The sequence below is a fragment of the Gopherus flavomarginatus genome, chromosome 4 (genome assembly GCF_025201925.1).
Source record: "Gopherus flavomarginatus isolate rGopFla2 chromosome 4, rGopFla2.mat.asm, whole genome shotgun sequence".
NCBI classification, from domain to species: Eukaryota; Metazoa; Chordata; order Testudines; family Testudinidae; genus Gopherus; species Gopherus flavomarginatus.
In genome coordinates, this window is record NC_066620.1 from 60,243,371 (window position 1) to 60,268,513 (window position 25,143).

General features: G+C 43.0%; 1 protein-coding gene across 7 annotated transcripts in view; it reads right to left on the reverse strand.

Annotated features, from left to right (window-relative positions):
• Nucleotides 1-16,178: 16,178 nt before the first annotated feature.
• Nucleotides 16,179-25,143, reverse strand: part of TOGARAM2 (TOG array regulator of axonemal microtubules 2) — a 98,533-nt gene continuing 89,568 nt past the window's right edge. For all 7 annotated transcript variants that reach the window (XM_050948449.1, XM_050948448.1, XM_050948445.1 and 4 more), the window contains 2 exons: nucleotides 22,083-22,169; nucleotides 16,179-18,786 (listed from right to left, as the gene is read on the reverse strand). In XM_050948449.1, the coding sequence (XP_050804406.1) occupies nucleotides 18,530-18,786; nucleotides 22,083-22,169 (344 nt within the window). In that variant the 3' untranslated portion in view covers nucleotides 16,179-18,529. The remainder of the gene's footprint in view (nucleotides 18,787-22,082; nucleotides 22,170-25,143) is intronic.

Genomic DNA, 25,143 nt, shown 5'->3' on the forward strand with positions numbered 1-25,143 from the left:
CAGCTTATGCAGAATTTTGGAGCTGGCCTGAATATGTTGTAATGAACTGACTAGTGTGTATTATACTACTACCCTCTATTGGATAGAATCTGAATGGCTCAAGTGTGTGTCATAGAACCTATACTACTTATAGTTAAGAGATTCTCTTTTAGCTTATGTAGAGGGAGTACTGAGCATTTGGACAACAAAAGTCTATGTTCTAGTCAAGGGGTAAGAGGGAAGGTCCTCTCATGGATCAGTAACTAATTAAAAGACAAGAAACAAAGGGTAGGAATAAACAGTCAGTTTTCACAATAGAGAGAGGTAAATAGCGGAGTCCCTAAGGATCTGTATTTTTGAATAGCAGTGGCCCCATGTTCATAAATTATCTGGAAAAGAGGGTGAACAATGAGGTGGCAAAGTTGCAGATGATACAAAATTACTCAAGACAGTTAAGTCCAAAGCAAAGAGTCACAAAAGGATCTCACTAAACTGGGTGACTAGGCAACAAAATGGCAGATGAAATTCAATGTTGATAAATGCAAAGTAATGCACATTGGAAAATATAATCCCAACTATACATACAAAATGATGGGGTCTAACTTAGCTCAAGAAGATGTTGGAGTCATTGTGGGTAGTTCTTGGAAAACATCTGCTGTTTCAGTCAAAAAAGCTAACAATGTTAGGAACCATTTGGAAAGAGCTAGGTAATAAGACAGAAAATATTGTAATGCCAATATATAAATCCATGGTACGCACACACCTTGAATACTGCGTACAGGTCTGGTCACCTCATCTCAAATAAAGATGTATTAGAATTGGAAAAAGTACAGGCAGCAGATATGATTAGGAATATGGAACAGCTTCCATATGAGGAGAGGTTAAAGAGACTGGGACTATTCATCTTAGAAAAAACATGACAAATAGGGATATGATAGAGATCTATACAATCATGAATGATGTGGAGAAAGCAAATAAGGAAATGTTATTTACCTCTTCATATAACATGAGAACCAAGGGTCACCCAATGAAATTAATAGGCAGCAGACTGAAAACAAACATAAGGAAATACTTCACACAACACAGTCAACCTGTGGAACTCTTTGGCAGGTAGGGTGACCAGATGGGAAGTGTAAAAAATCAGGACAAGGGGTGGGGGTAATAGGTGCCTATATAAGAAAAAGCCCCCAAAAATCAGAACTGTCCCTATAAAAATCAGGACATCTGGTCACCCTATTGGCAGGGGATATTGTGAAGGCCAAAATATAACTGGGTTCAAAAAAGAATTAGATATGGTCATGGAAGATAGGTCCATCAATGGCTCTTCAGCCAAGATGGTCAGGGAAACAATCCTGACCTCTAGGTGTCCCTAAGCCTCTGACTGCCAGAAGTTGGGACTGGACAACTCGGTAATTGCCATCTTCTGTACACTCCCTTGGAAGTATCTGGCACCCCACAGTCGGAAGTCAGGGTACTGGGTTAGATGGACCATTGGTCTGACCCAGTATGGCCATTCTTATGTTCTTAGTCTTGTTGCTGCATGAGGTTCTGAGTTGCCGTGATTTGCAGTATCGTGACAATATTGACAGTTGACGTGGCCATGGTTTTGTTACAGTATATTTTTGGCCAATGCTTGTAATTGCACATAAATTCAACATTCCTGGCATCAAACTGTTTTATAACTTTTGTAAGATTTTTTTACTGCTGTAAAGTAACTCACAGTTTACATGTATTATATAGGTGTGGATATACTCTCTCTCTCTCTCTCTCTGTATATATGTGTATACTAAGAGTGTAAATATTTATTCAAAATGATTTTTGCTGATTTCTTTCACAGAGTGTTAAGCATGTATTCTGTGCTATAAAAATAAAGGAAATGTTTTCAAGTGCAGTGAGTTAATTTTGGTTTCTTTTTAAGCGGAAAAGGCCCTTATACCAATTATTTTACATTGAACCTTCATTAACAAAAAGTATGTTCCCCTAGGCTAAAAGATCCCAAGAGGAGAGGATTGGCATGGCTAATAGCTGTCCTGGCCTATTAGCCCCTTTGCTCTCTGATTTAAGTTTAGTTTGGTACCAGCTGACAACATTGTATTAATTTCAATTGAGATTCTATGTAAAGTTACTGCAAACACAACCACCTTGTGGAGGCAGCAGTCAAAGGGTTAACACCAGAAAGTGTTCAGTGAAGCAGATCCTCACTGAAGAAGAAGCCAGCATAGCTCTAGACACATGCCATACCCTGCTGTACACTCAGTGAAGCTAAATGCAAGGTAAAATAGCACCTGTGCTTCTAATCACATTTCACTTGTCTTGCAAGAAAATTCAAACAGTATCAGCTTTGCAGCCAGGAGCTGCTGTTTGCATAGCCATGAGGTAAGTGCTCTGTGCAGCATTTCATCTGCTGACCTTTAGGAGACTGAAAACTGGTCCAGCACCAACTACCAGTGACACTGCTTAAATTTTAAACAGTGTGGAATGACAAGGCCCTTGGCATCTACAGAGAACAATCTGAAACCACCATGCACGGGTCTGATTGCTTCCTTTGGCTTCAAAAAGTATCCCAGCTCTTAGAAACAGACTTGTGAATATTGCTCAAGTTAGTGATACCCTATGAAATAAAACAGTAATAACAACAGTACTTGTACTTCTAGAGCTTGTATTTCATAATCATTAATTAAGTCATTTCCTGCAAGCCAGTTATTCTGAGAAGCAGTTGTTATCCCCCATGTTATAGATGGGAAGAAACTAAGGCACAGAGCAATTAAGCCTCAGATCCACAAAGGTACGTAGGTGCCTACATCCCAGATTTAAGCACCTAAATCAGAGCAGAGAGATTGGACCCAGCATCTCCCACATGTGTGTGTGGGAAGGGGGGGGCGTGCCCTAACCAGTGGACTACAGATTCTGTCTTTCTCTTGGCCTCCTCCACTTCCCCAATGACTGTTTTAATGTCGATAATACCTAAATTGTCATTAGGTAAGAAAGAGAGACTTACTCTGTAGCCCAGTGCTTAGGGCATCTACCCGGGAGGTGGGAGAACCAGGATCCAGCTGCCGGTCTCCAGTCACTCTCTCATTATTTGTCCATGGTGGATCAGCTTCAACAGAAGAGACTGAGGGAGCCCTTCACCCACAGAATATGCTAAAACTCAGTGGTTAAAGCAGTGGGAGACCCCTGTTCAAATCCTTTTCTCCCCCCTGTGGCAGAGAGGAGAGAATTGAACTCTGGTTACCCACATGCTAGGTGAGTGCCCTAACCACTGGGCTAAAAGTGATAAGGTGGGCACCCAGCAGCCTTCTTCTCCTCCACCATTTTGTGTGGAGTGAGGTAGACGTCTACCTAATTTCTGCAAAAAACACCTTGGGTGCCTAAGCCACCTGACTTCAGGCAACTGGTTCCTGTTCATTAAATGCCAAGCAGAGATAGGCACCTAACTTCAAGAGAGAGGCAGGGCTTAGCCCACACTCCTCTCACCAGCACCTCCCATTGGCCAGCTTAGGCGGCATTCTGGGTTTTGTGGGTTGCAATCTAAGGTGCCTGTCTCTCCCCATTCATTGTATGGGAGCCTATGTGCCTAACTCAGCTTTGTGGATCACAGTGTGTTCTTGAGATTTTCTAGGTGCCTAAGAGCAAGTGCTGTGCCGCTCAGCATTGCAATGCTTAAGTCCCTGCTGGCTGCCACCCCAAGTGACTTGCTCAAACCGTCCTGTGTCATCAGTTAGGGAATCGCCAGGACTTCCTGAAAAACATCTGTTTAGAGATGATTCAATCATTTTTCTTTCCACATCAGACAAACTTAATTCCATCCAGGGTTACCCATGTCTGTGTGTGCCACACTTCCTGACAAACCCTTAAAAGCTAAGGGCTAAATCCACCATTCTACTTAGACATTGCAATACTGAGTGTTGCAACACCTAACCCCTAGGCATCCTGCTACCTAGTGGAATCTCAGCCTAGGTTAGGCATGGGGAGACATAGGCGTCTAAAAAAGGGATTCACAGAAGCCAGCATGCTGACCAGGGAGCTGTCTAAGCCAGCCAGGAGAGAAATTCAGAGTAAAGCCCCCAGATTCATAAAGGTTCTTGGGCTCCTAACTCCCATGCATCTGAACATCTGACTGATGTGCTAGAGCAGCGGTTCCCAAACTTGTTCCGCTGCTTGTGCAGGGAAAGCCCCTGGCGGGCCGGGCCGGTTTGTTTACCTGCTGCTCCCGCAGGTTTGGCCGATCGCAGCTCCTAGTGGCTGCAGTTCACTGCTCCAGGCCAATGAGAGCTGCTGGGTCGCTTCCAACAGCTCTCATTGGCCAGAAGCAGCGAACTGAGGCCACTGGGAGCTGCGATCAGCCAAACCTGCGGACACAGCAGGTAAACAAACCGGCCCGGCCCGCCAGGGGTTTTCCCTGCACAAGCGGTGGAACAAGTTTGGGAACCATTGGGCTAGAGGGAGGCACCTATCTCTGGTTGGGATTCTCAGCCATGAACCCTCTCCTGGAGTTAGGTGCCAAAGCCAGGTCAGCAACCCTGTCTCACAGAAAAATTCACCCCATTAGAGCACTCACTTGAATCTGGGCCTCTCATGTCCCACATAAGTGTCCTGACCACTGGATTATGGGTTATTCTGGGGTGAGTCTCAAGCGCTCCTGTTGGTATAAATAATTAAGCCATCCTCCGGGCAGAGACGTGAACCTGAGTCTCCCTCAACCCAGGGGAGTGTTCTAAACTGGGACAGGGACTAGGACACACACACCTGAACCTGAAAACACCCAGTCAGCTCACCCTGGCTATCGTTTGTGTAGGGCCCGAACCTGTAAGCATGCACTGAAAATGCTGACCCCACAGGCAAGATAGGTGGGGGAATGCCAACTTGAGAATCCTGTTTTGGGACTGCCAGGGCTTCGGCTTCAGTGAGGTCCCTGAGCAGCTTTCCAGCTGCGGGCAGCTTCTGTGCTTAGGCAACTGTGTGAACGCCGACTGGTGGACACTTAGTCATCTCTGGAATTAGGTGGAAGCTGAGCAGTGGTTTTGAGAAAGTCAGTGGTGCCTAAATATTGGACTTAGGCACCTAAACACGGAATTAGGTCCCTAAGTACCATTGTGGGCCTAGCCAAAAGATCCTGTGTGTTCTCCCATGGACATGGAAGTTGTCTTAGCACTTTTAGTACGAGTAGGGGGCTTGTCCCACTGTCCTTCTCTGCTACAGTCTATAATCAGCCAAACCAAAATTCTGGATTGGAGCATCGGGCATTTTGAAATCAGGATCCAAACTATGCACTGTAGACCCACCACCATTTATGATGAATACTTATAAGAATGATGACACAAACAGAGGTTGTGACTTCCACTGGGGAATAGGTGGCAGGCATAGGGGACAAAGGCGATGGACTTTGCAACTTTTCCATACTAGAATAAAACCAGTCTCCAGAGCTCATCTCACACTTGCCTACTCTCTGTCCCTCCATACAGTCTCATCATTGTTAGTGCAAGAGCTTTCTCTCAGTTTCCGCCACCTTGAACAACCTTTTTGTCTCTCCCACCTTTCAGCCTCTAAATTTTTCCTCTTCCTTTGCTAACATTTAATTCTGTGACTGCATTATTTAACACTGTCAAGGCTGTTGGGAGACAGTGGTATGAAAGATGCAATACAGAATATAAATATATTTTGTTTTACCACTTTGTCAATATGGGGTCTGTATGCTAAAATATAGGCAACACTGCCTGCAGACAAGGTGCTTTCTAAAAGTTTGCTATGAGGCCTTAATTGCTCTTTAATCAGTTGTATAATTAACAGCTTTGAGCACTGTAGACGTCATCAGTTCTATCATTTTTTTATTCTTAATTATTACTATTGGACCTGAAGCCTCAGTTGAAGCCAAGGGCAGCTAATAATGACCATGGCCTTCCCCAAAGCAGTCATTACAAAACTGTGAACCAAACTTTCCTGACTTTCCCCCAGCAGCATAAAAGATCCTACAGATAACCCAGCTGAGATTTACTGTATAGCCTGCAACTAAAAATGTGTACCAGCTGTACAGCTGAGTCAAAGAAGTTAATTTAACTGGAGAGTTTCTATCTTGCAGCCTCACTTCCTCCTAAGCATAATATCACTTTAATACCTGGTCTATACTGGGAATTAAATCTTGCAATGACAGAGGGCTGGATCAAATAGGTTTCCCATCTCTACCTCCTAGGAGTCTGTTGAAAGTTTCTTTCTTTTGATTTATGCCTGGAAATATAGTTAGTGTAAGGATGAGGGATCCGGGCAAGAGGTGAATGCATCTCTCCTAACTATTTTGAATATAAACCTTTAATAGTATTTTGGTTCCTTTCATCTGAAGATATATATGTATACACATACTAAACCTCACAAAAATGATGGGGTGCAAGTATTATCCCCATTTTAGAGAGGGGATACACAAAGGCCTAGAAAAGTTATGTGATATGCCTATCTATGCTCAGTGAGTCAGTGCATAAGCTGTTACTAAAACTGATGAGTCCTAACACCCAATTCTCTACTGTGATCATTAGACCACTCTGCTAGGACAACAATCCACATGGCAAATTAATTGCCACCTGTTACAGAGGATCTAGTAGAGGCAAACTAAAATAATCCAGAAATGAATATGACAAATAAAAAATTGAATAATACAGTCTTCTTGTTGAAAAACTTCAGCATTTATCCTGGAAATTGTCTTCTCTTATGAGATCTGGTAAGTGATCTGCTCCTGTAACAGTTTCCTCTACATTAGTGGAATCTCAGCTAATACAGTAAGGATGTCTTCTGAAGTACAATGACTCATACATAACTTTTGTGCACCACAAATAAAAATACAAGGTACTTTGGCAGGTCTGAATAGCTGTGCTCTCATGTAAATACCCATTAAAAGCATGTGTTTGTGTCTCCAGGGAACAAAGCAATGCACATGGTACTGAAATGGTCTCCCAGGATCACCTGATATTTTAAGTAAATTCCAGTATTAAGGATGGTGGTTATAATGTTAAAGACTTCTTGGTTTAGGTCCTAACCTAGAATCCTAATCGAAATAGGCTTGCTGAACCCATCCTCATTGCTTGGTCTCCTACCAGCACCAGTCTCACTTCACAGAAACCATTCTGCAAAAGGGAGTAATTTGCAGGTTACCACCTCAGCAGAGTCTCTGAACAAGGAGCCCACAGCACCTCTCACTCCTGGGAAGGATGTAAAGTCTGTGCTGTCAATTATTGGCAAGAGAGAGTGGAAAAAGCTCAGATTGCATCTGCCTGAACTATACTGGCTCTGTTGACAAATAACAGATTTTCAGCTTCCAATCCTGCCACATTGTCTCGACCTTCACAAGGTCAAAATAGTTGGACTGGGCTTTGACATACAAGAAGATTGGAAATTTCAGGCAGGGTGGAAGCCAAGAAGTGCATCTAGACAGTTGCTGTAATTCCCAATCCCCTTGACTGAGTAGTTGTGCCCTCACACCCTGTGTCCCTCCAGTACACAGTGAAACCTGTCTTAAAGGACCTCTCCAAGGGGCCAGCAACAATCAGTTCCCTGATCTTTAACTAAATATTAGATAACAATATGCTGGAGACACTCAGGATTCTTTTGTGGTCTCTATTTAGATCCCTTTCTGCATAGGAGAGCTGCTCCTTATGCAAGCTGCACTGTTCTTTGGCCTACCTGGGGTGATGATGACATCCTTACAGCACGGGGCTACAGCTCTGTGACTTTCTATTTAAAAGGACTTAAAACAAGTGCTGCCAAAAGATAACAGTTCTGAAGACTAGAGACTGGCCACCAGAACCATTCCTCCCAAGCCGTCTTTTTCTCCCCATTCCTCATAAAATGGGACCCAGGTCCAAATCATCCTGGCATTCAGTTTTGCATCTCTAAAGCTAGATCCATGTTGCAGTTTCCACAAACACTGCTGGTGATGCTATCATCGGTGGAGGGGGTCAATGCACCATGAATGCCCTTTGAAAACTAAAAGCCACATCCTCCTTTGAAAACTAAAAGCCATATCCCCAGCTAAAGTTAAAAAGCCTTGAAGTCAACAGCCTTATGCTGAGAATCTAGCCCTTAAATGCTCATTTTTGTTTTTCTCTGATGCATTAAATAAATGCCTGAAGGGGTTTTCTCCTGCTTAGTTTTTTTTAAGGGCAGGTCTTGTCTACCCCTGTTGTTCCTGTGAAGCTAAATTCACAGCATGGTAATGTTGACCATGTCAGTACCAGTGTGGATTGGGGTGGGGGATTCCATTCTTCCCTGTCACCTATGAATGATTTCTCTTGGACTGTGTGCAGCTGTCAGGATTAGGCCCATAACTGTTGGGAGACACAACAGGATTCAACCGAGAGATTCAAAAAACCTGATTTATAAACATCACACACACATTTCTGCCTGTAACACCAGAAACTGGCTGCCATGATTTTAGCATTGAGATGTTATTGTTCACACTGAGTTATGAACTGTTTTTTCCAAGCTATACGGATAACAATAGCTACCAATTAAACTGCTGGTTTAAATGGCCCAGCTCAAACTAATATGAAACCAAATAATTTTTTTTTAAAACAAAGAACTAGACCAGAGGTCCCCAAGGTGTCAGGCGCACCCTCCTAGGGGGGCATGGAGGAATGTTTGGGGGGTGCATGGTGGGCCTGGGCCAGCCCCCACAGGAGAGCAAGGAGGGAGCACCACCCAGCTCTGCTTTGGTCCTACTCACAGCTGCGTCCCCGGCTCCAGGCTCGGCACCAGGCCCTATCACCTGCCTCGGCACGGCTCCACATCTGGCCATGCAACTGGCTGCTGGCCCCCACCATAGCCCGGCTGTGGCTCCACCCCCACCCCCATCCCCATTCTTGGCCTGATCCGCGGCTCTGTTCCCAGCCCAGGGCTGAGCTGCCCTCCACTATGGCCCAGCTGTGGCTCTGCTCCCACCCCTGCCCACAGCCTTGGCCCTTGGCCTCAGCTCCATTCTCAGCCCCAGCCCCGCTCCAGGTCCCAGACCCACCCACAGCTGCAGCCCCACCCTTGGCCCCCTTACCCCTGTCCATGTCCCCATTCCCACCACCCTGGAAGCTGCAGCCCCACTCCCAGGTGCGAGGGGTGGGGGGCGCAGATAGGAGTAAGGTGGGCATGACCCTGAAAAGTTTGGGGACCACTGAATTAGACCCAACTATTACAAACTTTATCGTCATTCCGTGCCAAGTACAAACAAGATGGTTCAATCCATGGAGGAATCTTTTACAATAGGGAGCATTAGCTCACCTCAACATATTATCACTTAGCTCTGAGCTGAACAGTCACTCAGGCAGGGGTTATATAGACTTCAGCTACCCATCTCAATTACATTTAGCTCCTTAAATTGAGTAATAGCTGCAACAAACAAATATCTTGACTGCTGTTCAGGATGGATAGATATGTGTATTGCACATTGTCAAGGCTGATTCCCCACTCTGGCACTTTGAGTGCAGAAGGTGGGGGCCCGCAAAGATTCAAAAAATTAATACTGGCCACTCCAGGCTTGTATTATGCTCCCAGTGTTACAGCTTTTCTCCACCTTGGCTTGGTAAACGCTGCCACCACCCAAATGCAAAATCCCTTTGGAACCCAGGAAGGTACACTTGGGAATTCCTTCCTGTGGGATATCCTCAAGCACTTTCACCCCCCCCCCCCAGGGAAGAGTGGAGAAAGAAAACAAAGGAAATTAGTTGTTGCCACCAACTAATTAAACAACATATGCAAAAACCTTTTAGGACACCAAAAATCCAATCCTGTTCTTAAAAAAGGTAAATTTTATTAAAAACAAAAAGAAAGAAAATAAATCTGGAACTTAGGCTTTTGCTAGATTTTAAAAGAGCAATTCCAAAAATTAAGCACCCAAAATAACTTTCTTGGAGGCTCAGCTTAAAAGTTACAAGCAAACAAAAGCATCTGGAGTTAGCACAGAGGAGTCCACTAGCCATAAGAAATAAACAGAAATAAGCCTAATCGCATCTTTCTAAACATTCCTGATCTACTTACATATTTGGGGGTTCCAAATAGTAGTTCTAGGTGTGATCTGATGATCTATGATCATACCTGGCTTAAAGCTTCTCATGGCATAACTGCTCCCAGTTCCCCTCTTTCCCAGAGAACCACGACAGAGACGCAAAGGGAAGTTTTTTTCCCCAATTTTAAAAAATTCTAGCCCTCCCATTGGCTCTTTTGGTCAGGTACACACTCCTTTCCTTTTACCTGTGGACTTGTTAACCCTCTACAGGCAAAGCAAGTAGAGAACAACTAATAAGAGGAATATTATAGCTAACTGGCTTGCTGGGTGTCCATAAAAGGGAGCTACTCCCCTCCCCCATTATTTATTACACATATAGCTGATATACTCTTTTACCTCTGATGTATGTGTCATAAACAGATAGCTAAGGGTTAATGTTCTTTTACCTGTAAAGGGGTAACACCAGTAACCTGAAACACCTGACCAGAGGACCAACCAGGAAACAAGACTTTTTCAAATCTGGGTGGAGGGAAGTTTGTGGGTGAGTTCTTTGTCTTGGGTCTGACCCTCTCGGCTATGAGAGTGATTTTTCTATCTCCAGCTTTCTAATCTTCTGTTTCCAAGTTGTAAGTACAAAGATAGTAAGACAATAAGGTTTATATTGTTTTCTTTTGTATTTACATGTGTATAGTTGCTGGAATGTGTTTGAATTGTATTCTTTTTGAATAAGGCTGTTTATTCATTTTTCTTTTAAGCAATTGACCCTGTATTTGTCACCTTAATACAGAGAGACCATTTTTATGTCCTTTTCTTTCTTTTTTATATAAAGCCTTCTTTTTTAAGACTTGTTGAAATTTTTTCTTTAGTGGGGACTCCAGGGAATTGAGTCTGCAGCTCACCAGGGAATTGGTGGGAGGAAGAAGTCAAGGGGGGAAAATCTCTGTGTTAGATTTACTAACCTGACTTTGCATACCCTCTGGGTGAGGGGGGAAGTGTTTGTGTTTCCAGGACTGGAAACAGGGAGGGTGGAGTCCCTCTGTTTAGATTCACGGAGCTTGCTTCTGTATATCTCTCCAGGAACCCAGAGAGGGAACACCCGGAGGGGGGAAGGGAAATGATTTATTCCCCTTTGTTGTGAGACTCAAGGAATCTGAGTCTGGGGGTCCCCCGGGGAAGGTTTTAGGGAGACCACAGTGCACCAGGCACTGTATAGATCCCTGGCTGGTAGCAGCATTATCAGGTCCAAGCTGGTAACTAAGCTTGGAGGTTTTCATGCTAACACCCATATTTTGGACGCTAAGGTCCAGATCTGGGAAAAATGTTATGACAGTATGTTTAATGTTTATTATTGTGTATGTACCCATCAGAGGTAGTCCCAAAGTACAAGATTCAAATAGGAGTAGGCAGTGATCCAGAACTGGGTCAAATTCCAAGCACATCCAATGTTATGGTATTCAGATCTGACTATTTTGTTTGGGTGCCTCTCTAGTACACATATTTTAAATATCTATATTTATAGCTAAACAACTTTACTCAGTGCGGATCTTTCATGTACACTTTTCTCAAGACACTCATAAATATTGCAGTCACAGTGTTAAATAATGAATAATAGCAGAGAGAAACATAAATTCATAGTTTCGAAGGCCAGAAGGGACCAATGTGATCAACTAGTCTGACCTCCTGTATAACTCAGGCTATAGAATGTCTCTAAAATAATTCCTACAGCACATAAATAAAGAAGCATAGGCAAACAAAAGAGAGAGTTTAAGATGGAGAATTAATGAGCTGATGTGATAGTGGGTCAGATTAATTGACCTCACTGGAGTTACATCAGGGATGAATTTGGCAAATTATTTATTGATGAAAGACCAATTTAGTAATTTGCACTGAAACATCCTCAGCTAAAGCATCCTCGGAAGGGAACAAACTTCAGCAAGTCAAGCATAAAAGTATAATTAGGCAGGCCAAAAAAGAATTTGAAGAGCAACTAGCAGAAGACACGAAAACCAACTGCAATTTTTTATGAGTACATTGGAAGAAGAAAGCCTACCAAAGAATCAGTGGGGACAATGGAAGATTGAGATTTAAAGGATCACTCAAGGAAGACAAGGCAGTTGCAGAGAAGCTAAATGAATTCTTTGCATAGATCTTCACTGCAGAGGATGTAAGGGAGATTTCCACACCTGAGCCATTCTCTTTAGATGACAAATCTGAGGAACTGTCCTTGATTTGGTGTATCAGTAGAGGAAGTTTTGGAACAAACTGATAAATTAAACAGTAATAAGTCACCAGGACCAGATGATATTCACCCAAGAGTTCTGAAAGAACTCAGATATGAAATTGTAGCACTACTAACTGTGGTATGCAATCTATTGCTTAAATCAGCCTCTGTACCAGATGACTGGTGGATAGCAGATTTTTTTAAAAAAAAAAAGCTCTAGAGGCAATCCTGGCAATTACAGGCCAGTAAGTCTAACCTAGTACCAGGCAAATTGGTTGAAACTAGACTAAAGAAAAGAATTATTAGACACATAGGTGAACATGATATGTGGGGAAAGAGTGACCATGGCTTACGTAAAGGGAAATCATGTGCCTCACCAATCTATTAGAATTCTTTGAGGCTTTAAACAAATATGTGGACAAAGTTGATTCTAGTGAATATAATATTGTTGGACTTTCAGTAAGCCTTTGACAACGTCCCTCACCAAAGGCTCATATGCAAAGTAGATAGTCATGGAATAACAGGGACAGTCCTCTCATGGATCAGTAACTGCTTAAAAGATAGTAAAGAAAGGATAGGAATAAATGGTCAGTTTTCACAAGGGAGAGAGGTCAACACTGGGGTCCCTCAAGGATCTGTACTCTGACCAGTGCTGTTCCAGGTGTAAACAGTCAGATGGCAAAGTTTTCAGAAGATACAAAATTATTCAAGATAGTTATATCCAAAGCTGTCTGTGAAGAGTTATAAAGGGATCTCACAAATCTTCATGACTGAACCACAAAATGGCAGAGGAAATTAAGTGTTGATAAATGCAAAGTAATGCACTTTGGAAAACATAATCCCAACTATACATACAAAGTAATGGGATCTAAATAAGCTGTTACCACTCAAGAAAGATGTTGGAGTCATCGTGGATAGTTCTCTAAAAACATCTGCTCAATGTGCAGCAGCAGTTAAAAGAAGCTAACAAAGTTAGGAACTATTAGGATAATAAAACAGAAAATATCATAATGCCACTATATAAATCCATGGTACCCTCACACCTTTATTACTGCATGCAGGTCCAATACAGTGCCAAATATAACGGTAAAATAACCTTTCTACTCCTACTTTAGATTCCCCCATTTATGCAGCCCAGGATCGCATTATTTCTTTTGGCCACAGCATCACACTGGTATCACACCTTAGGGATTCATTTTTATGAGGAGTCAGTAGATTATTGTCAAAGGCGTGATTATTTTTCCTTAGCAGAGAGACATTTCCAGCTTGACTCTAGCTCGGGTAAATTGTGAGAAGATGATAATAATGGAGCTGTCATTGTTGAGCTGCAATTACTCAAATGTCAGTGCTTTGAACACCAAGTGCCCCACAAACTGGCTGGCATGCACTTCCTGAAGGGGATGGCAGGCAGTAACAAATAGAGATGGCCTGCAGATTCACAGCTATTTCAAATACAGGCAAAACCCAGGACAGTGTTTTTCTTTTCTTCACTAAAAATGAAAGGTGCTGACTGACTGTGGTAGGGGGACTGAAGTCCTCCATTTATCCACAGAAAAGGTATTACCACAGGCAATGCAGGCTCCTCCCATAACCCTCTTCCCCTCCTTTGTGGCTCAAACTCCGTTCCTTGGGCACTGCTTTTGAGGATGAGGTGAGGAAGCTCATGCTCCAAATCCTTTCAGTTACTGGCTTCTCAGCTGAGGCTCCCAAAACAGAGGCACAGTTCAACTATGTGGCAAATGTTTCCGAGATTCCAGTCAGCTCTAATTCTGTCTGTCACCATTTTCCAACTTCTGCTTAAATCAACTGACATCACAGGCTTTATTGCAGTATCGGAATTCAGTGTCAACTGGCAGGAATTTGGTAGAGACACCAGCACCTTCTTTTCCAGTCATTATATAACAAGGATGGAAATAGCTCGTTCAATGCAGTCTCTCCCCCAAGTGAAGAGACAAGTTTCTAACAGCTGGTTTTCAGTTGGATCCGGTAAATTCTATATACATACCCCATTCCTCCGATACTGCATGTTCAGCCATTTGCAACCAGCCCCTTTCAGATGCACTCCAGAATCATTTGCTCCAGCTCTTGCAGCATTTCAGAGAGGCAGCACAGGGGGTTGTTTACAGGGTGCTACTTCATCTTCAGCAGCAGAGTTGGAAGATAAGCACATTTCCCAGGTCTTGCCTGTCTCTGCTCTGCTCCTCTCCTATCCTGCACTCTAGATGTCATTTGAATTGAATAAGGCATGAAAATGTCCTGTCTGAGATTGCCAGCCTCCATTCTGCTCATTTCCTACCTACCATTTCTCTCCTTTCAACACTTTCAAAATTTTCCTCCTTTCCCCAGTATTCTCACAAGCCCCCAAAATGCATCCTCAATATTTGCCTCCCTCTCAAGTGCGTGCCTTTGCCCCACCATCCTTCTCAGCCTGGACACATTATTTTCATTTCCCTCCCCACATCAATTCTTCACTTTGCTCTCTATCTGCCTTCTCCTCAGGTCCCCAAAGGTCCCCTTGGCTCTGTCAGGTTCTACTGTTGAAATCTCTCAGGCACTGAGGATTCTGCAGTTGCATGTGCAAAACAGGTAACTGGACTCATAAGCAGTTAGATGAATTTGGGCACCACTACGTTAATTGCATAGCACAAGCTTCACTGTAACTGTGCACACAAATTGAACATGTGACTGCATACCCTAAGCTGTCTGAAAATCAGGCCCTAAATAGCTACTGTTTGGTGAGAAGAGTGGCAATTTCTGAGAGAAATGATGAGGTTTGCAGTGGATTAGCAATGTTCTACTATATTGTGCATCCTCCTTGATCCCAATCTTCAATTCATTCACCTTTGTCTTTCAAATCCCTATTACTGTGCAGAGGGAAAATTCTCCCCAAAGCAAGAAAACAAACAAAATTAAGAGTCAGGACAACTCTCTCCCCTGCCTGGCATCTGAACATTAGCCTGCCCCTCCCTGTGCTTGGTCCCAACCCAAAGGGCAGTGTATTAGAGTTTTCCTTACCCTATTATTTTAGAGCCATTCCCCACCCCCACCCCTACCAGGACAACAGCTCTTACCTTTGGCTAGCAGGCATGTAAATTGCTATCTGTGGGCACTGTCAATGCATCATTCCATTGTTGAACTAGCAGGGTGGTGAAAGTGAGGCATTCAGTCTGCATCTAGCCTCCAGGAGCCAAAGTGGATTAGCATCTGTGATATACCTCAGCGAAATAGGCTGGGAGAGCCTCAAGGTTGGCCCTAAAGCCCAGGGAGTGTTCTGTAAATTGGTGTAATGACCCAGCAGAAAAAGCACTTGCAGTCAGCAGGGTCATCTCCTCAAGGATTAGTATTCTAACAAGAAAGGCAGGGTGGGTTAATGAATTGGCCTCTGGCCACTGAATGAGGCGACCCCAGTTCTGTTACCAGTCTAGCCATTGACCTGATGTTTGGCCTCTGGCAGGTCATTTCACCTCTTTGTACCTCCGACTCCCTCATCCTTGGCCTTGATTATTTAGATTGTGAGCCAGGGATGTCACATGTTCATGCTGTACCTAGCAAAATAGGCCTCTGATGTTAGTTGGGGCCTCTAGGTGCTACTGTTATAAAATTACAATAAGGATAAATTAACAAACGCAGAAAAGAAACAGGAAACACATTGTTTGGGTTTGTGCCAGTCCTAGTATCCTGGGTGGGGATCCCATTCCCAACCTTCCCAAAAGCATTTTGTCTCCTTTGTTTCCCAAGCAACCACTTCAGTTGTATTTCACATGTTTTCCTGTTCAAGAGGAGGGAGAAGTGGAGCTGCAGTTAGCCCAATGTTCACCAGGGAGCACCCCTGCTCCATCTTCCTTAAGGCATGGAGCCCCTTGTCAGCAGCGGCAAAACTGAGTCCTTATGTGTTCTGAGTTCGCATCACATGGTAAAACTGTCTCAACTATACAGCCAACACAAAAACCCAACCAGACAGAACCAACATACTGGCAGGAAACACTTTATTCTCATCAATCCTGTGAAACAATATACACATGAGCAACACTCCAGGCCAGTAGCAGCTTAAGAGGTGGTTACATAAGCTACCTTTTAATTTGACTCCATGAACCCTACAACTGAACAAATAAAACAGACTGGGGAGGAGAGAGGGGTTCTTTTGCTATACACAAAAGCCTCTTTTCTCCTAAGTACAAAAACTTCCTACTGTATCCCCAGGCGCTAGAGAGAAGCTGAAGAAGAAGCTAAAAGAAAGAATATTTATTCAGCAGCAAAGGGCTCTAGAGGGAGGTGTGCCTAAAGGGAGGGGAACTGGGAGGAGAGAGGACTTTGAGATTGAGGGAGGGAGAAACCAGGGATCTCAGAAGATGCTACCCCTAAAAAAAATCCAAAAACTTTAAAGTAAGCTCTGGGTAGTGAGCAAGCTCAAGTTGCTTGAAGGAGTAAATGTAATGCAAGGCTTTTCTTATTTAACTCCGGTCATTTTTTAACAGTATCACTCCCCACAGAAGCCTCAGTTCAACATTTTGGCATATGGTGTTTTCGGCAGTGCCTTGCTCCTTCTCCAAAGAACAATTCCACATCACACTAAGGCTATACCATTTTCACCTGGTTTTTAGAAAAATCTTCCAAAGTCCCAAGTTTCGAGGCATTGTAGAACACCTGCACAGATACCAAGTTCCTGGATGCTGTTAGAAGTTTTCTAAAGGTGGCAAGTTCCAGGGCACTTTGCAATGTTTCAGAACTAGGTTCCTGGCTCAGAGGGTGCACTAGAATGTTCCAGATGATTCTGAGTTCCTGGTGCTCTAGAACATTACATTTACACTACATTACCTATGCCGTTCTAAGTTAATCTAAAAACATTTCAGAAGGTTTGAATCATTTCACCATTCTTTACTGTAATAAAAGACCTTGGTGATGGGGGATGGCGGGGAATTCACAGAAAGATAATAGAGAATGCAACAAGTTAGACTACTATATAGCTTCAGGTATGAAAAAATAAAGACGTAAATTTAAAATTCTCAGACTCATGGGCCTCTTTGGCTGGGTCCTTCTGTGCTGCTCTTTGGCCTTCTGACTTAATGGACAAGGCCCCATTTTCAAGGTCCTTCTATTTTTCTGCTCTCATGGGCCCCATGTGCCTCACTCTGCCTGTGTTCAGAATCTTATATATCCCTTCTTCTTTCTTTCCCTCTGCCTTTCAGGGTTGTGTGAATATGTGTAGAAGTGTTCAATTTTTCAGAAATGGATATACACTTAGGTCACTTTTTCTGCTTCCAGGGCCCCACTTCTCTCCTTTACCCCTTTTCCCACAGGCTCTTGTTGATATATCTACACTATGACTAGGAGTAAGCCTCTCAGCCTGGGTAAGCAAACTCATGCTAGTGGCACTCTAACAAGTATGTTAAAAATAGCAGTGTTGACATTGCGGCTTGGATAGCAGCTTGGACTCTCAAGCCTATAGGGACAGGTAGGCTTCAGATCCCAAGCCCCAGCCTGAGCTGCAAGGTCCACACTGCTATTTTTAGCATGCTAGCTTGCGCCCCACTAGTGCAAATCTCCCCGCTCCAATGTAGACGTACCCTTTGTGTCTTGGGGGCGGCATATTTCTCTCTTCCTCACTCAGTTTATTTTCTCAGCCTGGAGCGTTTGCCTCTCACTCTCTCTTTCTAGGCAGGGCCAGCTCCAGGCACCAGTTAAGGAAGCAGGTGCTTGGGGCAGCCAATACAAAGGGGCGGCACTCCGTCCGTTACTGGGGTGGCCCGTCCAGGTCTTCAGCAAGAATTTGATAGCGAGTCTTTCAGTCCTTCTCTTCCTCTTTGAGCTGCCACTGAAGGGGAAGAGAGGGACTGAAGGACATGCCGCCAAACTGTCAATGAAGAATGGAGCAGCGAGACTGAGCTGCCACCAAAGTGCCGCTGATAGGTTTGTTGTTTGTTTGTTTGTTTTTTCCTCACCACTTGGGGCGGCAGAAAACCTGAAGCCAGCCCTGGTTCTGGGGTCCAATCATCCACACCCCCCCCCATTGTGTCTAAGGCCCATCTCTCCTTCCCTAAACATGTCTATGTATAAATACATTATTTTCTTTTTTACACAATTACAAATCACAACATTTATACATAATTATTGTTTTTAAAAGAGCTATGTAAAACCTCTCAGGAACAAACGCTGAAGAAATAAAACCTTATAAAAATACGCGATTTGTTTAATTCTACTTCATAATATACTATATACATCTGGATCTATAAACTTATTCCTTTCTCCAAAAACATAGAATAAAATCATTGCCAGTATAATGTCCACCACTTCATTTATCCACCCCATCAAGTGCCACACTGTAAACTGTCCTGGAAGCTACTGGGCCTCCTTCACTGGAGTTCCATGTCTAAAAGGTCCCGGAGAGATTTTATCACATGTTGTGGTTGGCTGGAAGCATGATCCTCTAGGCTGCGTCCCATCTCTTTGTACAGGCTTTTAACAAGCTTGCAGACCACAGTCCTGACATTCCCACTCCTACCAGGTAACACCCCATTTCCGATCATGTTGTTCAGGAAATACCAGAGAACAGGCAGGGTGTGACGTTCCACAGCCTGGGGTTTCCGAGAGTAGACAGAAGATACAAGCGCTGCAGGACAGAAGATAAAGCATCTTAACAATCAAGATGGAAGCCCATCTTTATTTTTAGTTCCTCAAAACTGTTTCTGACTGCTGTCTGGTGTCTGAATGCAAACCACACAATTCTCTATAAGCAAACTGAAACGATATTATCCATTAAATAGAACTATTGACCTCAAATTACCTTAATTTCTCCAAATCAGAGGCCTCATGCTGAACATGACAGCCCTAAAGAAGTAATTAATATAATTATTGTAAACTGTTGGATTGATGAACCTTTGATAACATATGATAGAAATGTCAAACCTCTATTTCCAGTAATCAGCTGTCTAAAATAGCTGTACCAAATTTCAAGATTATAGCTCAAAAGAACTCTTGTATGGTTGAACTCCAGTAAGAGACACTGTTGACCTTTTGGTGAACTCTGATGAAAAAAACAAAGGTCTAATTTGGGGTTTCCTTGTGCTCAGTGGCCCATAATGAATGTCTGTACTAAATTTCAAAATTGTAGCCTACGGGACTAAAATCCGATCAGAAAGAGGATAAACTATTGGTGCTTCTGATGGGAAGATCTAATCTGAGATTTTTCTTGTACTAAGGGCCTCATAATGAATGACTGTTCCAAATGTCAAGATGTCTAGCTATCTAAGGTACTAATATAGCCACCATAATCACAGTGTTTGGGTACCTGACAATCTTTAATATATTTATCCTCACAACATGCCTGTGATGTAGAAAAGTGCTATTATACCCATTTTAGAGAGAAGAAACTGAGGCACAGATAGAGCATAAGTGACTTGCCCCAGATCACACAGAAAGGCTGTAGTGGAACAGGGAATTAAACCCAGGTCTCCCAAATGCAAGGATAAAGCCCTAATCACTAGACAATTCTTCCTTTCACCCTTCCTGAGATGAGATCTCAATTCACTTTCTGAATTGGATAGATGGCTACATTAAAAACAAACAAAAACCTGACACTACCTGGCATCTTTGCTGGCAGTTTCCACAGAGAGGCCAAGAACTGATATGGCCTGGAGACTGAATTCTCATCAGTCTGACAGAGGTAAATTGAAGCACATTAGCTGGTGATAGTGTGAGGGAAGCATACGTTGCTATTCTGTGGTTAAAGCAATTTCATATTCCCAGCACTGTAAGTCTGGCACCTTTCACCAGCATTAAATTCACTTTTTTTTAAAATCAGCCTTAAATAATACTTAAACAACCATAATAAATCAGCAAAGGGTTACAGTCCCTCATTTAAAAAGGAGATAATTAGAGCACAGATGCTATTAAATGTAGTGGCCACGATGGAGTTTAGAAGAGAGAGCTGCCTGTTCCCAATAAATCCCAGAGGGAACATATGCTCTTTCTAAACTGGCCCCAATTTATATTTAAATGCTTTATTTGCAAAAAGAGATTAAATTGCTGTAGAATTCAGTTGTGTGTGTACAGAGATTTACTTTATGCAAATTACCTTTAAAGGCCCTGTTAGGTTTGCCATGGATATGGATGCCCATAAGAGAATTATAATGAATAAGCAAACCTTATTAAACCTTGGATTAAAAGAAGCTGGAATAATTAGCAGTAGATTTACCCCTAATTAAAGCAAGGCTATAATTAGGCTGCTTTCAGCGTACATCGAGATGATCGATTTTGCCATTTCTTAGCTGTCACTGGACATAAGCTGTGATTATAGGTCAAGAAAAAGCAGCATTTTTAGCTTGTAGCATTCAGTTGATGTGGAAATAGACTATATTTACACACATTGAAATAGTGGAAATGCAATGTCATGCTTCTGGGTAGTGTTATCAGATGCTACCGGCGTGGTGCTCTGCTCTGTTCAATGTTGACATCACTCAGCTGCATGCGTGTGTTCCCTCTGTGTGCTGTCCCAGCTCTTTGAAGATAGCTGACACAGCAGACCCCAAGAGAACCTCCAATGACCACAGAGTCTAGTAAGATACGAAGGCACTTTGGCCAGGTTTATTGTCAAACGAAGCACAATGATAGTTCCCTCTAGATTTTACTCTACAGGACATACTACGAGTATGTGCCCCCTGGCAATGGACTCAGCTCAGTCAGTGGTGGGACTTTCCACTGCCCCCTAGGCTGGACAAAGACACCGCCCCAGGGATGCACTCTTATACAGAGGTACAAACAAGTTACACATCACTCCTGACGTATTGAGGTGCAGCCCTTCTACTTAGTAAGGTACAACTCCTTTACATAGTAAGGTGCTGCCTCTCACCTTGTACATGTTGGTTCGAACAAAACAACTCTATCCATCATATTCCCCTTTTGGCCCTGTCATTGGGATGGGTCAGCTTGTACCCTGTTATCTGTGTGGAGTGTACAAGTATGTGAATGTTCTGATATCTTGTGTACCGTACCTTTTAGGTATGTCTCTTTTTGCAGTATCAGCCCTTTCCTTGCCAGCTTCTGTGAGCAGGGCCTGCCTCTGGCTCACACCTTAACTTTGCTTTGTTAGCAAAGCCTTGACCATTACTTTAGTTGAGGCCTTAGGCCTCATACCAGGCCCTGATACCAAGGTTTATATCTCAGGGCCTCCTCTTACTACAGGTAGAAGCAGATAGCTTGCAGGGTCAGGAAGGAAGTGCCTGCTCACACCCCCAGGGAGGCACATCCTTGCAACAACCATTATTCACATGAACAGTCTGCACTCATGCTGGTAGTCCCAGCTTTTGTGGGATCCAGCCCAAAATGTTTGCCACAAAAGAACTCCTCTCCCAGAGCTCTTTGTCAGAGAGGCAAAACAGACCCCAAGAATAGAAAAATATCAGTGACCCCAAAATGTTCCATAGCTGGGTGTGGGTGTCCGTAGGCTGTCGGGGATAGACATTTCTCTAAGGAAGCAGAACCTGTGGGCCTAGCCCTGATCTCACACTGCCACCCTTTTAAAAATGTTCAGGAGACACCTGGAACACTTGTAGTTTCTCTTTCTTAGGAGAGAATTTTGAGACCTCCCATCGATGATTCATTACTAGACTCTGAAAGCCCAATTCTCCATTGCCTTGCATCTTGCACAGTCATTTACACCTGTGCAAAGTGTATGTAATACATGACCAGATCAGAGCAGGAGCATTTTACAAGCACTTTACACAAGTATAATTGACTTCACAGGGTGTAGGGCACTGGAGGAACAGGCCCAGTGCCTCCTGCTGTTCCATGGGCTATAGCTTTGTAAATGCATAGGGATTTCCTCATATCTGTCATTTCCCAAGAGTCTTTCTTGAGTTTAATCCAAGTGAACCATGAAAAGTTCAGTTCAGCTGAGCTGTTTGTTACCTGACAGGTGTTCCGTGATGTCCTGCATGGCTCGACCACTGATGAAATGCACTCTGCTGGCAAATGCTTGTAGAAGCAATGCATTATCTGAAAGGGACAGCGACACATTCATGATCCTTGTTTTTGAGATTGTAAACAACAAAGGAAATATTTGCACCTTCTAAAATACAGCAAATTTCAGAGAATATGGGGTACTTTTAATCTTCTCTTGACGTTAACATGGGATGGTTTCAAATTCAGAACAAAAGTTCCTGATCCCACATCAGCATGTGTGAAATTCACCACTGTGCAGAGTGCTAGCACAAGACCCACACCCTACAGCTAAATCAGTCCCTCATAGTTTAAATGGGATGTAAGTGGCACATAGGCCTCATGTTTTATTTCTGCAGAGAAGTGACTTTTACACTCAGTGAACATCTATGCAAATTTAAAATCAGTTCCTCCTTTACTTACCTGCCAAGAGCTCAGCACAAGATTCTGTGTTGTCCCTGCAAGAACAAATTATCAGATCACCACCAACATCTGCAACTTGTGCTTGTGATATCAACAGCCATTGCAGAAAAAGAAAGAGAAAAAGACCAATGACTCAGATCATGGCAGGGAGGTAAAAGAAGAACTGATTTCCCAATATTTTGTTGTCAAATGTAATTTTCATCCACAGCTTGTGACTGATTTAGGATCCTGGCTGTTGTTTTAAAACTATTGCACAAAGTGACGTACAATAGTTGATTCTGTTGGTTCTGACAAGCTCAGCAGAGTTGTTTTTGGATGGTAGTATTTGGATGAGCTACCTCCATGGAACACCTAGATGCCATAGATAGTGAGGGTGATGGGTCCGTAGGTAACATGCTTCCTTCTGTATCAGCACTGAGTCAAAGCCTCAACACAGTTTTAAGGGCACAGTATTGTTATAGATGCCATCTTTTGTATGAGACTGAGATCATTAATAATCACATTGTACTTTTTGCAAGCAGACAACAACGGTATTTGGCACTGGTGCTCTGGCTAAATTTTAACACTGGTAATTACATTCTGTCAAAAATTCCAAATAGACGCTTCACTTCCAGTCCTAAACTGTTGTGTGGTATTGATATGTGCTGTTAAATAGTTGCTGTGTTCCACTCAGACAGAGATGGTTACATGTCAGTTGCTGTTTTGAAATGATTGCGCTGAAATCCTGATATGAAAGGTGTTACAGCAGTGCAAAATATTAGTTATTAGTATTGATCTCAATAAAGCTTTTCCATTCACTGTTAAAACTATTGTTTTGTAAGGTGCTAAGCTTACAGGCAATGCTCTCTTCTGAATTAAAAATTTTGAAACACTGCAAGCTTGCAAGAGTCAACAACCAATTTATACAGGCTTTACCTCAGAACTGCCTGCAGCACAGGGCAGCTCTAAATGGAGGCTGGGAGTGAGAAAGCAATGCAGCAGGTGATACTATTTTCAGTAACTCAGCTTTGCCTCTATCCAATAAACACTAGATTGGTTTACTGGTTGCAAGACAGGCAGCTCAGTGTTAGCCACAGTATTAAATACGATGAGATGATTCCTTTGCATTCTCATGTCATTTTCAGTACAGCAGTGTCAGCCTCCTTAGGAGTCGTCTCCCTTGGAGACCTGATGTTATATCATTAACACGATGCTTATCAGTACTGTCTGTTATAGTGAGTCCTCCTTCCCTGTGATTTACCCTGGCAGAAGGGCTCGAGGCGCTATATATATCGCATAGTAAAAATGACTTAAAATGCATTTACAAATATAAAAGCCTCCCTGTAAAAGCCTCCAAGTAAAACCAGCCAAGGGGTTTAAAAAAATCATAGGTATATACTGGACTTGCCACACCAGATCAGACCAGTGGTCCATCTAGAATGAGGTTTTCAAAGGCACAGAGAAGAGTTAGGCTCCCAGTTCCCATTGACCTCCTATGGGAATTAGGCACCTGTCATTTGTGCCTTTGAAATGCTCCCCCCAGTCCAGTGTCCTGTAACAAACTGAAATAAGCCCATATCAATCTTAGGCACTCAAACCCATTTAAGTGTCCACACTGAGGAATTGCCCCAGTTTGACTCCATTGATTTAGAACCCAATTTAGTTAAATCAGGGCAATTTTGGTGCATAGAAAGGCCCTCAGTTGCCCATCTGTAAAATGGAGATAATGATACTTCCAGTATAGCAAAGATACTGCCTTGTCTATTTAAACTGTAAGCTTTTTGGGACAGGGACTGTCTCTAGCTATGTTTGCACAGCACCTAATACAACGGGGCCCTAAGTTCATTTGGAGCATATCTAAGCACTGTCAGAACACATGTAATAAGGAAAAACAGTCTCTGTTGGTTAGAGGTTATGTCCCGAAGCACAAGGATTTATAAAAAGGACAGAAAGAATAAATACAGGACAAAGTGGGGGTCAAATTAAAAAAAAACAAACACACAAAACCCCCCTCTAGAATAGAAAGGTTTAAAGTGTTTTAAAAGTGGGGAGAGATGGATGCCAGGGAAGATCGAGTTCCATATTCTAGCCCCTATCACCATAAAGGCCTGATTAGCCCCCAACCTATTGTGCTGTGTCCTTTAAATGGTGATGGATTGTGTTCTGTTCACAGATAATGACAGAAAAGAGTACAGGGCCATTTATGGCCTTCAGACAAAAACTGGGGACTCTCCAAGCCAGGTGTCAAAGTAAAGGTAGATAAATGGTGCTGGGGATTATTCAAAGCTAATTCAGTTTGTTTCCAGGTGGATTTTTGGTCTCAAGAGCAATAATTTTACAATAGGCTACTGAGCAATTTTGTAAGCACTTTCCATTGCTGCTGGGATCATGAAAGGTGGTAGATGGGAAAATCCTGTCTAAAATTTTGATGCCCGTGAACAACCAATTTCCCAGCTGCATCTAGGGTCCAAAATATAGGAGTTAGCAGAGTGATTGGGGCATACACACAACTTACCTCCTGTAGTCTAGGAAAGTAGTAGGGCCTTGCCATGCATGGTTTTTTAACTGTGAAGGTGACAATATTTAAAGACAAGGGGCCTGATTCACTCTACAGGGTTTGTCACTACAA